This window comes from Brassica oleracea, chromosome C5 (assembly GCF_000695525.1).
Source record: "Brassica oleracea var. oleracea cultivar TO1000 chromosome C5, BOL, whole genome shotgun sequence".
Lineage (NCBI taxonomy): Eukaryota > Viridiplantae > Streptophyta > Magnoliopsida > Brassicales > Brassicaceae > Brassica > Brassica oleracea.
This window is the reverse complement of record NC_027752.1, coordinates 45,769,344-45,784,931: the sequence shown is the minus strand read 5'-3', so window position 1 is coordinate 45,784,931 and position 15,588 is coordinate 45,769,344. Positions and strand designations below refer to the sequence as shown.

Here is a 15,588-nt window from a genome sequence, read left to right as displayed (position 1 = left end):
AGGATGATGGTCAAAAACGTTTGGAATCTTTATTGTGTCAGTTTTTCCTAGAGAATAGAGATTTCATGTTAGTCCACTGATTTAGACAATATATGAAGTTTTATTAAATTAATTGTTAAAAAGTTAGATACTATACTCATGTACCATGAAAGAGAGTTTATAATACATTAAGACAAATGTATAATGTGGTTAGAACTTTTCAAACAACACTAAAGAGTGTAAACTTCATTATATAGAGCATTTACCGAAATCTCAATTTCGTAGGGGTTAACTTTCAGATTTTGAGAAAAAATAAAAAAAAACATGACAGTCTTGTTTTATTGCATAAGTGCATCATGAACTGAAATAAGATGATGATTAAAGAGTTTTGAAATCTTTGTTGTGTCAATTTCTCTAGAAAATCTATATTTTATATTGGTTAGTCAACTGATTTAAGCAGTATATAAAATTTTATTAAATTAATTCTTAAAAAAAATAGAGAGATGTCTACGTACTTTGAAAGAGATTTTAGAATACATTAGTAAAAATTTAGAATGTGGTTAGAAAATTTTAAGCAACACTAAAGGGTGTAAACTTCAATATATAGAGCATTTACCGAAAACCTCAATTTCATAAGGGTTAACCTTCAGATTTTGAGAAAAAAAATAAAAAATATGACAATATTTCTTTATTGCATAGTTGTATCTTGCATCGACATAAGATGATAGTCAAAGATATTTGGAATCTTTTTGTGCCCATTTCTTTAGAGAATAGACATTTCATAGTGGTTAGTCCACTAATTTAGGCAATATATAAAGTTTCATTAAATTAATTGTCTAAAAATTAGAGGGGATACTCATGTACCATGAAAAAATGTTTAGAATATATTAAGACAAATGTAGAATGTGGTTAAAAAATTTTAAACAACAATAAAGAGTGTAAACTTCATTTTATAGACCATTTACCGACAACTCACTTTTTTCGGGGTGTTAACCTTTAGATTTTGAGAAAAAAAAAATATTACAAAATCGTTTTATTGCATATTTGCATCATGCACTGACAAAAGACGATGGTCAAAAAGGTTGGAAATATTTTTTGTATCCGTTTCTCTATAAAATAGATATTTTATAACGGTTAGTTCACTGATTTAAGCAGTATAAAAAGTTTTATTAAATTAATTGTTAAAATATTCGAACGATGTCTATGTACTATGAAATAGAGTTTAGCATACATTAATATATAATGTGGTTATAAATTTTTAAACAACACTAAAGAGTGTAAACTTCAATATATAGAGCATTTACCGAAAAACTAAATTTCGTAAGGTTAACCTTCAGATTTTGATAAAAAAAATAAAAAATATGAAAATTTTGCTTTATGGAATAGTTGCATCCTAAGGTGACTTAGGATGATGGTCAACGAGGTTTGGAATTTTTATTGTGTTAATTTCTCTAGAGAATATAGATTTCATGTTAATCCACTGATTTAGACAATATATGAAGTTTTATTAAATTAATAGTTAAAAAATTAAAGAAAATACTCATGTACTATGAAGGAGAGTTTATAATACATTAATAAAAATTTATAATGTGGTTAGAAATTTTAAACACCACTAAACAGAGAAAATTTCATTATATAGACTATTTACCGAAAATCAAATTTTGTATGGGTGTTAACTTTCAGATTTTAAGAAATGTTCAAAACTATGACAATCTTGTTTTATTGCATAATTGCATCTTGCACTGACATAACATGATAGTCAGAAAGGTTTAAAATATTTTTCTCTGTCTGTTTCTCTAGTGAATAGATATTTATAGTGGCTAGTCCAATGATTTAAGAAGTATATAGATTTTTATTAAATTAATTATTAAAAAAATTAAAGCGATGTCTATGTATCATGAAAGAGATTTAGCATACATTATTACAAATTTAGAATGTGTCTAGAAAATTTTAAGCAACACTAAAGAGTGTAAACATCAATATAAAGAGCACTTAATTACCAAAAAAACTTAATTTCGTAGGGGTTAACTTTCAGATTTTGAGAAAAAATCAAAAATCGAAAAATCTTGTTTTATTGCATAGTTGCATCCTCACTGGCATAGGATGATTTTCAAAAAGGTTTGGAAGTTTTTGTATATGTTTCTCTAGAGAATAGAGATTTCATAGTGGTTAGTCCACTGATTTAGGCAATATATGAAGTTTTATTAAATTAATAGTTAAAAATTAGAGACAATACTAATGTACCGTGAAAGAGAGTTAAGAATACATTAATACAAATGTATAATGTGGTTATAAATTTTTTAACACCACTAAAGAGTGTAAATTTAATTATATAAAATTTTACCGAAAAACTTAATTTCGTAGGGTAACCTTCAGATTTTGGGAAAAAAATCAAAATATGACAATATTGCTTTATTGAATAGTTTCATCCTGCACTGATATAAAATGATGGTCAAAGAGGTTTGAAATATTTTTTGTGTCGAGTTCTCTAGAGAGTAGAAATTTCATAATGGCTAGTCCACTAATTTAGGCAATATATGAAGTTTTATTAAATTAATTGTTAAAAGTTATATATTATACTCATGTACCATGAAAGATAGTTTAGAATACGTTAAGACAAATGTAGAATGTGGTTTGAACTTTTCAAACAACACTAAAGAGTGTAAACTTCATTATATAGAGCATTTACCGAAAACTCAATTTCGTAGGGGTTACCGAAAACTCATTATATAGAGCATTTACCGAAAACTCAAACTCAAACCTTTAGATTTTGAAAAAAAAAATATGACAATTTTGTTTTATTGTATAAGTGCATCCTGAACTGAATTAGGACGATGGTTAAAGAGTTTTGAAATATTTGTTGTGTCCGTTTTTCTATAGAATATATTTTATATTTATTAATCTCCTGATTTAAGTAGTATATAAAGTTTTATTAAATTAATTGTTAAAAAAATTAGAGAGATATCTACGTACCATGAAAGAAAGTTTAGAATACATTAGTACAAATTTAGAATGTGGTTAAAAAATTTTACGTAACACTAAAAGGTGTAAACTTCAATATATAGAGTATTTAGCCAAAAAAATCAATTTCGTAGGGGCTAGTTTGATCAAAATGCAATAAAACGATACACTCTTTTACCCTTTTGAAAAGGCAGTGTAGAGAGTGAACAGAAAGAGAGAGGGAGAGTGGGTGATAGAGACTAAACTTTAATTCTTATTGATGCTTTGAAGCTCTCGCGTAGGGAGCATACTTGTACACGTGGGCTACATTCGCCTGGAAAATAAATAAATACCCACGGAATTATATTCTTTTGCTTGTCAAAACAAAAATAAATATATAAAAGAAAATAGAAAGTGGGTTCTCTTGCTGAGAGTCTGCCGAATGAGAATCAGAAACTTCGAAGAAAGAAAAAGATTTATAAAGGTGAGTCGCACTCTCAAGTCAAGAATCTTTGTTATTCATCTTAAACCTATAGTAATAAAAAATAGAAAACGAAAAGAGAATAGTTATTCAAGGTTCGTTTTCTTGCCACTTATAGCTAGTCTTGTTTCATTACTTGTTAACATCACTGACTAGAAGAAGATTAGGCTTCATCTCAATTTTGTTTCCCATTGGTTTTTATTGGACAAAATGTGGAAGACCATTAAGAAAATGGTCTTTGTTGGTTTTGGCTTTATGGACGTGGACTATTTTGTTCATTTTTACCTTCGAGTTCTAAGCATGAAAGTTAAAAAAAAAAAACTAAGAAGTAATATGATCATCACTCATTGCTCTCCTCCAACTTGTTGATCAACAAAATCAATTTTTTTTTGCCAAAGCACAAAATTAAGGTTTTCCTCGCCAAATCAAATTTTCTCGCAAAAACCAAAAATCAATTTTTTTCGCCAAAACCGCAAAATTGAGTTTATCGTCAAAATTGCAAAAACAGAAAAATCAAATTTTCTGTAAAAACCAAAAATCGAGTTTTCCACAAAAAAATGAATTTTCCCGCTAAAAATGCAAAATCGAGTTATTCCCCCAAAATCGAAAAATCAAGGTTTTCCGAAAAAAATCGCAAAATCAAGTTTTCCCGCAAAAACCAAAAGTCTCGAGTTTTCCCGTCAAAACTGCAAAATTAAGTTTTTCCGCCAAAACTGTAAAATCAATTTTTCCCGCCAAGACCGGAATTGTTGTACTTATGAACTTATGTATTGTTGTACTTTTGAATTTATGGATGAATTTTAATTTTATGTACTTGTATATATAATTGTAGGCTAATAAATTAAAATTTAAAATTTCTTATATGGTCATTATGGACCCCATGGCAATCCATGAAAATATGGGTGTTAGTGGGAATGGTCCTTAATGGACATGGTTCTTAATGGACATGGTCACTCTCTGTCCGCAAACAATAAATGGACAAATGGATATGGGCTAATGGACATGGGCTCGCCCAGTTTACAGCTCTAAGAGTGGGGAATTCAGGACATAACATCAGAACCAGATGTCATGATCACCGTGCCGGTCCTTTTACGAAAGACCTGGTATTTATTTCAGCTTATCACAGAAATTTTATTGAAAACTAACAGCATGTTTATTACATATCTCTTAGGTCGTGTCTTTTAGCGTAATATAAGATACGATATCTTAACTTTTAACTAAAAAAACTAAGAAACGTCTCTTATAAGGTCTCTTAGAGATAGCTTCTCCATGGTAAGAAGAGTTTCTTCTATATCTACACAAATTCATTCCTAGTTACATGATGTTTCCAAAAATAAAATACTAAAGTAATTAATATCTCAATGACATATATGTTTGCCTCGCAAGAAATTGACAGAAAATTATTGCTTCAAACTTAGAAACTGTGCTAGTCTATGAGTTTTACTGATTTATTGTGCTTATTAATTTAGTAAAAATACGTAGTCTTAATATTAGATTCTCGAGTTTTCCCCTGATTTATTTAAGTTTACTCTTATTGACGGTTTAATATATTCATTCTTGAGATACAAGAACATCATTAAATGTACAGAACGACAGTTTCCTTTCGGAAGCAAAATAGAAAAATTCTTATTTCCAAAACCATGAAGTTTTACTTTTTATTATTAAATGAAGTCCTTACTTGAAACAAAAGAATTCAATCAATTGGTTTCCTTTTTTCTTCAGTATTGATTTAACGTTGCACGTTCTTGCCATATTAAAACCCTACAAAAAATGGAAAGTATCTTTATATTTTCCTTTTTCGTTATGTGAAAAAAAGGACACTATTTCTCTCCAAGTTCTAAACGGATTCCTATATAAACAAACATAGATGCAAGACTCTAATCACAATTCATAATCTTTCACAAGTTCTCAATCTCACATTCTTAAAACTCTTAAATTTTGTGTTCCCTTGCAAGTTTTCTTGACAATGGAGAAGATACTTGACGGAAGAACTAATGGAACACTCAAGAAGACCAAGATCGTGTGTACTCTTGGGCCAGTGTCCAGGTCTGTTGAGATGATCGAGAAGCTTCTCAAAGCTGGTATGAACGTAGCCCGTTTCAACTTCTCACACGGTACTCACGAGTACCACCAAGGAACTCTCGATAACCTCAGAATCGCAATGAAGAACACTGGTATCATGTGTGCCGTCATGCTTGACACAAAGGTAACCTAATCCCCTAAACGTTTCTATATGTGACCTAATAGTAATATTCGATTTATGGATTTTAATATAACTCGGTTTAATTTTTTTTCTTTAGGGTCCTGAGATTAGAACCGGATTTCTCAAAGAAGGCAAACCGGTTCAGCTAACTCAAGGTCATGAGATAACAATCTCAACTGATTACACTTTGCTAGGAGATTCAAACACAATCTCAATGAGCTACAAGAAACTTGCCGAGGATCTCAATCCAGAGGACGTGATTCTCTGTTCAGACGGCACAATCTCTCTGACCGTCTTGTCGTGTGACAAGGTTAACGGTCTAGTTCGTTGCCGATGCGGGAACTCAGCAACCCTAGGAGAGAAAAAGAACGTTAACCTCCCAGGAGTTGTAGTTGATCTCCCAACGCTTACGGAGAAAGATCAAGAAGATATTCTAAAGTGGGGAGTTCCAAACAAGATCGATATCATTGCTCTTTCCTTTGTTCGTAAAGGATCTGACCTAGACCAAGTGAGGAAGTTACTTGGGGAGCACGCAAAGCGAATCATGCTTATGTCAAAGGTGAGTGAAAAAAAAAATTCAGAACACATATGTTTTTTGTTTATTTATTTGAACACTATTTTTATTTTTATTTGGTAAAAAGAAACATATGTTTCTATTAGTTGTAAATTTGTAATATACTTACGTGATAATGATAATTAATCTCTTAACAGGTTGAGAATCAAGAAGGAGTGAGGAACTTCGACGAGATTCTTAAAAACTCTGATGCATTCATGGTGGCTAGAGGCGACCTAGGGATGGAGATTCCTATCGAGAGGATATTTCAAGCACAGAAGATGATGATTGAGAGAGCCAATGCTGTCGGGAAACCTGTCGTGACAGCTACGCAGATGCTTGAGTCCATGACCAAGTCTCCTCTTCCGACAAGAGCCGAAGCTACGGACGTGGCCAACGCTGTCCTCGATGGCACGGACTGCGTCATGCTCAGCGGAGAGACCGCCGCCGGAGCCCACCCCGAAGCCGCCGTGAAAATCATGGCGAGAATCTGTAAGGTGGCGGAGGATACTCTCGACTACGACGCCGTGCATAAGAAGATTCAAGAAGCTGTTCCGTTGCCTTTGTCCACGGTTGAGGACTTGGCCGCTTCTGCTGTCTCCAAGGCGATGAAGCAGAGCGCCAAGGCGATTGTGGTTCTCACCAAGGGGGGGTACACAACGGCGCTTGTGGCGAAATACAGGCCTATCGTTCCGATTCTCTCGGTGGCTATCTTGGATGATGGAGAGTCGAGGTGTTCGGTGGCGAAACGTGGCTTGATTTACCGTGGAATCGTTCCGGTGGTGGCGAACAGTGGCTCGACGGAGGAGGCGACTAAGTTTGCGATCGAGTTTGCAAAGGAGAAGGAGATCTGTAAGGGTGGAGATTCGATTGTCTTGGTGCAGTACATCGATGGTTCCTCTCTTCTCAAGATCATGCTCGTGGAGTAGACAACTTGTTTCTCACGGGTTTAATTTTTGATGGTTTAAAAATTTGTGGGGTCAAAATTCTAGTCTTGAGAGAAATTATTTTGGCCGCTATATTTTTTAAGTTTTTGACATTTTTGATTATTTGATATTTACGCAGAGAGATTTATCATTTATGAATTAATAATAATTTTACTTTGCTCAGATTTGAAATTCATGCATCCGAATCATTTCAAACCTTGTGTTTTTGATGATCAACATTCAAAAAGTTTAAAAGACGTACGTGCATGGATTTAAACGCAAAAGCTCTCGTCTTCTTCCAGGTTTACATGGGCCAATTTTGGGCTCTTATGCTAATATGCTATTGGCCCAATTTCCTTGTTAGTCAAGCTCGATTGAAAATTCTAAACCAATCAACGCAAAAACCTTTTTCCTTTAGAACCCAAACTCATACTCTAATTCATGGGTCTATTGCAAGGGTCGGATACTTTTTCAAAAAAATTACAGTTACAGTGCTTGATTCAATCATTCAACTCATCTTCAATGGTCAAAAATACGCTCAAGTCCTCCGTATGCTCGGAAACGGACGTTACAATTCTTTTGAGGATTAACATGGAAACGTTTATCTCTATTGAATCTATAATGGCTTATAAAATACAATAGTTTAAATCCTCAAAAGAAATTATCACGGAAATTTAACATCTTCTGCAAACTCTTGAGTGTAGTTACTAAAAATTTGAGAGTACTGGAGTTTGTCTTTTGTAAGAACCCCATCATTAATTAGTAAGACCATGATTAACCCGGGCTTCTTAGAGTGGAGTTCTTAACGTAAGTTAAGAAACTGTTTCTTAACTTTTAATTAAAAAAAGCTAAGAACCAGTCTTTAAAATCTTTATTTAAAAACCGGTTCTTAGTTTTTTTAGTTAAAAATTAAGATCCTAGTAAACTAACTATTAGCCACGTAGAAACAGCTAATATGATTCCCAAATTCAGGGTACGACTCATGCTTGTGAGCTGTGTTCTTCCACTCATCAGTTTATTCAGATTCTATATATTTTTATTCCAAAAAAAACAAGTCCGTATGTTCTACTTATTTTCTGAATAAAAGGGAATAAGAATTTCTTAATATTCTCTCATTCACTCAAATAATGACAAACCTACATATATATTGAATACCTCTCGAGATGATAAATTTACTGGGAGTTTTCATCTTCATTCTCCAAAATCTTTAGATTGTGCACTTCACAATCAATTCTTTATATAAATAATGAAAAAAAAAATCACAAAGAAATAAATCATACGAAGAATTATATGTACATTATACAACTTAATCATTAAAAAAGTTGTTCTTATTATAGCCTAAAAAAGTTACAAAGTCTTTTTCACCCAAACTACAAACTAAGTAAAAACATCATTTACCTAAAAGTTAATTGCCTAGGAAAACCTAATAAACTTACAATATATAGACAAATTAATTACCTGAATAAAATCACTAAACAATTGCCACTCTAACAGATTCAGAATTAATAATAACCTTCAAATTAGTTTGTAGTCGTCCCAAAAGATCCCCAAGTCATCATCATACGACGTGTTGTTACCATCCATCATTGCCGCATTGGCCACCGAAGACCCCATCATTAGATACGAAGATGTCTCTGGCGTCGCGGTTGTGTTCACGTCGGAACTTAAACCGGTTTCTTGAGACACACTCACAAGAGAACGCTCCAACTTGATCATACGGTTACTATTATTTCCCGAGCCAGTCCCGTAACCCGAACCAGATCCAGGATTTGGGACCGAGTGGTAAGGGTAATTGACGATTTGTTCAGGGAGGTAAGTGTTGTCGACCGCCGCGGTTGTAGGGTAATGGAGGATGTGCTTGAGGTCTTGTCGTTGGCCGGCACCTGAGAAGCTTGGACCGGGTTGACCCAAGAAACCGGGATCGATGAGAGGAGGGAGAGAAGAGACGTCTAAGAGATGATCAATGTTGTCAAGAGATTCAATCCTTATGAGTTGATTTGTAGTAGTAGTAGTAGTAATAGTGAGAGGAGGAGCGTTCTTGTGGAAAACCCTACACACCACCCATTCATCCTATAATCATCACAAAAGAAAAGTTTAGTTAGTTAAATATTCCTGATTAATTAAGTTCTTAATTATATTTTATGTTAAGTTAATTTTGAACCAAATGTATATATAAGATCAATTAGAAAATAAACATTTATTAACCAAGCAGATTAATTATAAGATAAACATTTCCACACCACTCATTGCATCAAAGTAAGATATTTCTAACATAGCTTCTAATTAAAACCATATGGAATCAAATTAATAGTTTTGCAAGAAAATAGTTAACAACTTTTTCATACCCTTGAAGATTTAGGGAGATTGTGATAAGAATATATGCCATCAAGACGATACTCATGCATAACCCAATTGGTCTTTTCACCTTTCGGAGCTCTTCCTCTATAGAACACAAGTGTTTTCTTCATCCCAACAATACAAGCTTTGCCCCTAAAGATCTCCTTGTCCTTCCCGGTTGCCTTCCAGTAACCGGACAGGGTTGCACGGTTCGTCCTCATGCCGGTCGGGTACTTCCTATCCCGCTGGCAAAAAAAGTAAAACTCCTTCTCTCCCATCTTTGCAATTTCTGCACCCCACAAAATTATCAAGAATCAGAATCTTGATGTATGATAAATTTTGAACGGTCAAAATGAAAGTAAAAAATTTTTGAATTTAAGTTACTTGGTAGATCCCAAGGCTCGTTCTTGTTAAGGTCGGCTTGACCAATTGCAGCCGAGGTGAACTGGACGTTGAAGACTTTCTCTTTAAGGTAGTGAGTTATGATCTCTTCATCAGTTGGATGAAACCGAAACCCCGGAGGCAAATCCACCACCTCATTATCTCCTCCTTGGTTCACAAATGCACCTACTTCTTCCACCATCTCTATATATGTATGTTTAAACAAGAAAGATAAAGATAATTTAGGAAATTCTTGAAAATTAACAAATTAGTAAACGTTCTGAGGAAAGGGAGATCGATCGAGGAATATATGTGTTTTATTGCAGACACACGTCGGCGTTAAAGAAGAAGGAAAGTCGTTGAAGAAAGATGGAAGAAGAAGCAAAGGTTGGAGAATTTTGAGGAGCTAAACAATTTCAGGAAAATGAAAATTAAACCATGAAAAAGTAGAAAAGTGGCTTATTTATACAAAAGAAAGACAAGAGTTATGAAATTAAAAAGAATAATTAAAACCAAGAATTTTTTATTTTCTATTCTTTCCTTATTTTTTGGTGATGTAGTAAAGACACGTAAGCGCTACTCAACTTTTTCAGTTAAGGGATAAAGGAAGAGATAATCGCATATAGACGAGATTAGAGATTACACTTGCAAGAGCAGCGGCATAGAAGACAAAAACCTAACCAACCACCTCTTCTATCCCATGAAGATAAATATCCAAAACCAAAGAGGAGATGAATTGTATAAAAATAAATTGATTTTTTCTATTCTCAGCTTTAAAAGTTTGAACAAAACATTATCTTAATTTCGCAAAAAAAAAAAGAAAACACTATCTTCAAATTGGTGAATGTCAATACTCCACCCGTTTTTGGATAAGTGTCACTTTGACATTTTTCACACGTACTAAGAAAATAGCGGAAATATATGTAAGCTGTTATTAATTACATCTTTATGACCAATAGTATTTGAGATAAATAAAATTATTTATAAAACCAATGTAGTTTGTAATTAATTTTTAGCTGAAATTAAGTATAATTTGCATTGGAATTGTAAAGTGATATTTTTTGCGTAACCAAAAAAAAAGATAGAATGACACTACGAAAATAAGTGTCAAAACTCAAAAGGGTGATTGACTGTCAATTATAAACGGCCGCTGTAAATTTTAAATTTCAATCCATTAATAAATATATGTATTTAATATTTTCTATGACTTCTTGTAGCATGACAAGAACTAGTCCTTACCTATGGAACTAAATCAATCAATATGAAAATATAAACGGAACAACTTATTGACGAACTATCATGATATGATGAGCGAAAAAACTAGTTGACATTAAAATAAACTACTAGTTGGTTTTTGTGGATATGAAGCGAAAATTCAATATTCTTTATCCAACAATGCTAGTTGGTTCTTAATAAAAATTCTTTCATGAGTTGTTCTTTGGGTGCTTTTAAAAAAAAATTCAACGATAGGATACCTAATCTCATAACTAACTTAATTGTCTAGTTGTCTCTATTCATTATTTACCACTATATTGAATTGTCCGAATATTACATACTCAAATATTATAGATGAAAAATAACGTTTCGTCAGCTTCGCAATAGATTCATGATACGCATATGCTGATATGCTATGCATGCTGTTCATAGTGTTTTTAAATTCGGATAAACCTAAACCAAAGCAAATGAAGTTTTAAATAAACCAAACAAATTGAATCCAAGTTATTATGTCTGAATTACATTAGACCACGATTAATGCAAGTTTCTTAGAGAAAATTTCTTAGCAAATATAAAAGAAGTCAGTTGGTTTTTAACTAAAAAATATTAAGAAACATCTCCTAAATAAGATATATAAGAGACGTCTCTTACCGTTTTTTAGTTAAAAGCTAAGAAACGTCTCTTATATTCGCTAAGACATGCATTAATTATGTTTTTAATAGAAATATGAAACCAATGTGAACACAAAAACAAAAATTGCACTAAAACCAAGAAACGGGGTAGCAAAAAAGTTTTAATACTTCTGAAGAAAATTTCAACATCGACTTCTTAAAACTTTATAAAACGGTGAGACAGTTATTTCCAAGAATCCGTCAAATAATACTTTAGATCCCTGCTCTACTTGGATAATAGTAGTAAATGATATACAAATGGTATATATATCGACCTCAAGTTATGGAATAAAATCTTGAAAAAATGATAATAAACAAGTACTATTGTAACATTTTCTATGTATTCTACTTCTTCTCTTTTATATAACTGTGTACGTAAAATAATGTATATATATAAATCCTCGTATTTTATGAATTTGCGCGTGGACCAGATAGTAGGCTATTAAAATATGAGGGCGTAGCTTAAGAGGTTGACTTTTGATTCCAAGGGAAAAGTCTTTAAACTGAAGGAGCCTCCCGCAGGATTTGGTGACGACATCTGACGTAAATTATGACATCACCACCTCTCCTTATTGGGTCATGTGGACCCACCATCCCAAGCCTTTTACGGACGATACCAGATTACACTAAGCAACATGAAAAATGATGATTCACCAATCCGTTGTGTGCAAGTAACTATAGAGATGATGATAAGGGCTATAAAGAAAGAATAATTTGGATTTCATATCCACGTGGGTTTACAAGACACCGCAAGTATATGTGTATATATCAACCATGGTCCATGGACGAGGACGAACCTTTTAATACCACTCGTGAAAACGATTTTAAAGATTATATATAACATTCACATATGTCATTATATACTTCTCAGAAAAGGTTTTAAAGAAATTAGCTATTTTCATTTTCAACATGCGTGTCCATATAAGTGAATGATATATAACTACCTACTGAACTGCAAAAAATAACATTATTTTCATCAAATATAAGCTTATATATCATATGATCCCCTACAATACTTTGGAAATTTCATATTATAACAATTCCTACGTTTAACCATATATCAAATGGTCTCTAATTCGCGTAATTATGTTTTGGAAACACCATCCTCTCTAACCTTTATATGGAAGAGGAGGACTCATCAAGTATTCCTGATTCATATATAAAACTAGATTGTTGAACCATACTATGATTCAAATGATCTATGCTATTATATATTGTAACTAAAGTTGTTGATCATCTTCTTGGAAGTGCTCGTCGTTTTTTCTGCATAATCCATTCTTTCTCTTTTGTTTCCGATAAAGCTGGTCTCAGAACTAGGAGGGGCTCAACCGAGGTAAGTTTTGATCCAAATAAGGGTTTCCGTAGATGTTAGGGTTTGAGAAATTTTCAAACATGAAAGAAAACTCTTGTTCAGTATGATTTTCCGGAGTTTCGTTTAGAAAGTTTGTGAGGAACGTCAAATCTGTAGCGTCTAATAAGTTCGAGAAAGAAGACTTCTGGCGTTTAAGTGTTTGATTGTTTTCCAAATTTGGCAAGAGGGTTTCGCTGACTATGAATGTCTCTTTGTCATTTTCCTCATGTTCTTGGTTGCTTGTACCTGTAGCAACATGTGGTGGTGACAGTGAAGTGTGTGATTTCTTGTAAATCCGGCAAAGAACCCAATCATCTAGCTGCAAGAGAATAATGAATATAAAACTGGTAAATATTATAGGGCTAAAATTATTAAAAATCAACATAAGTGCTAAATAGAGCAATTTTATTAAAAATGGTTTATTGATATATCAGGTATATAATTAAACAAATAAAAAATAAATTAGTCGGTATCAAACTTTAAAATCAATTTGCTTTGTAGTTGAATCAAAATCACCATTATTAACAACCTTTTTTTATTTTCTCAAGTATTTGCCAAATCTTACCCTCATAGAGTATTCTTTAGATTTCAAACTCCTATCTCCAAGATTATTGAATTGGCTATCGCTCCCAGAATGGTCCACTCTTTTGGGCGATAGGGTTTCAGCAAGTCGATATTCGTGCATGATCCAATTGGTTTTAACACCTTTTGGAGGCTTTCCTCTATAAAACACAAGTGCTTTTTTTATACCAATCTTTTCATTAACTCCAACGTTTGGTACCACAATTAATTTATCTGTTCCGGTGGCTTTCCAATATCCAGACGCAGCTGCTCGGTTTGGTCTTGCTCCGTTTGGATATTTCCTGTCCCTCGGACTGAAAAAATACCATTCTTTCTCTCCAAAGGGAGCCTTAGCTGATACAAATTAAACAACATGTTATAACACGGACACAATATTGGGGACACAATATTGGGGAAACCGCACAAAAAGAGTTTCAAGACTCTCATGCTATCATGGCTGAGGAATGACTAGGAATCTTTTTTGTAAAATGAGCTTCACCTTGTTTTTATTCTTTTTGCCGAGGTGAACCTCTTCTAGTTTTCAATTTTTGTAAAGTTTACAAAACAATTTAAATATGATATTCAAATATTTGGCAAAAAAAAAAAAAACATGTTATAACACTTTTAAAAATGTCAATAAAAGGAAATATGCATACAAAAGTTAATGTATATTTTTTTTCTCACAAGTTAATATATAACTGAATAATATTGGTTGGTTACCTGGTAAATCCCATGGATCAGATTTATAGATATCGACATCTGCGATGACCGAAAGCGGGACTGGTAAAGAGGAAACCTTCTTCCTTAGGTAATGGAGAATGAGTTCTTCATCAGTTGGATGAAATCGAAACCCTGGTGGCAAACTTGATCTTGGATCCTTGCTTATCATTATTTCTTAGTATGATCTTAAGAATCTTATATATATGGAATTTTGAAGAGACGAGAGACCAACAGAAGAGAAAGACTGTTTTGATTATGGTGAGGAGCATAGAAGCCAAACGAGGCAAAGAAGAAGTGAGCCAAAGATTGAAATTTTTTGTAGAGCAGGTTGCTAGGCAATTTATGGTGCGTGGAGTTTTGTCTTTTAGTACTACTTACTACATGTATATTTTTATTAAAAATATTAGGAATTCAAAACAAAGGAAAATACAGATTCTTATTTTATATAAAGTTAGAAAAGGTCCAAAAACAAATGTTAAAGTAGTCGATTAAAGGAATAAACCAGTTCAAATTATTTTCCAACCAAATAAAATAATTTCTTTTTTTAGTTATCAGAATTTAAGACGAGAAGCTAGCAAATATCGTCATCAGACTCAAGCATGTGTTATGAACAGAAACTAGAATAAACAATGTATATCCTAGTCAAATTCGTGGTATTTTGTGCATGTTGTCTATCTATTCTCATAATATAATATTTATCATTTAAGTCTAATTAGACTTTTATGTGAGGAAATAGTTTTTTTTTGGTGCACCATGTAAGGAATAGCTATTTGTATGTACTTTATAAAGATTGACAGTCAGGAAGTTTGGACTTCAAATTTTTAAAATATGCATGCAGTCCAACTTAATTAAACTTTGTAGTGGTATATAATATGTTGGGATTTTTTCATTTTAGCTATTGAATCCAAAAAATCGTATATAAAATTTCTGAGAAGTAGTCTTTCAATCTTTTCCTAAAGAATATAAAAACATCTATAAGGATAAAAGTATGAAAAAATGTTCCGTTTTAATGTTTAGATTGTCGTATAAACTTATTTGTGTCGTTGTATTGAGTATGAATAATTGAAGAGTTCTGTTGGAGAAGTGGACCCTAACGAGCAGCTGTGTCCTCCGAGATCTCATCTGATTGGTTAGTTTTACTTTTGTCCTAACCATATCCACGTAAGGCCAGATGCGGCTGCTGACGCAAACATCATATACTACTCTATTATTATTTTGAGAAAAGTTGATAATTTAAGGGAAAAAAACATTGAATGAATTTGTTGCAGTA

General features: G+C 32.8%; 3 protein-coding genes across 3 annotated transcripts; 1 reads left to right on the top strand and 2 right to left on the bottom strand.

Moving 5' to 3' along the window:
• The first annotated feature begins 5,366 nt into the window (after positions 1–5,366).
• On the top strand, positions 5,367–7,124 carry LOC106293827 (pyruvate kinase, cytosolic isozyme). The gene is made up of 3 exons (XM_013729468.1): positions 5,367–5,606; positions 5,701–6,162; positions 6,315–7,124. The coding sequence occupies exons 1-3, from the start codon at positions 5,367–5,369 to the stop codon at positions 7,083–7,085; spliced, it is 1,473 nt and encodes a 490-aa protein (XP_013584922.1). The 3' UTR covers positions 7,086–7,124.
• Positions 7,125–8,416: 1,292 nt separating this feature from the next.
• LOC106294382 (NAC domain-containing protein 92) lies at positions 8,417–10,206 on the bottom strand. The gene is made up of 3 exons (XM_013729936.1): positions 9,804–10,206; positions 9,428–9,708; positions 8,417–9,152 (listed from the first exon to the last, which is right to left on the bottom strand). Exons 1-3 carry the CDS (start codon positions 10,000–10,002, stop codon positions 8,598–8,600), a joined length of 1,035 nt encoding a protein of 344 aa, XP_013585390.1. The 5' UTR covers positions 10,003–10,206; the 3' UTR covers positions 8,417–8,597.
• A 2,436-nt stretch (positions 10,207–12,642) lies between these two features.
• LOC106294381 (NAC domain-containing protein 2) lies at positions 12,643–14,626 on the bottom strand. The gene is given in 6 exon segments (XM_013729935.1): positions 12,643–12,846; positions 12,848–12,898; positions 12,900–13,007; positions 13,009–13,356; positions 13,603–13,952; positions 14,319–14,626. Coding segments are annotated over 6 exon segments (1,077 nt in total). The 5' UTR covers positions 14,488–14,626; the 3' UTR covers positions 12,643–12,795.
• Between the last annotated feature and the right edge of the window lie 962 nt (positions 14,627–15,588).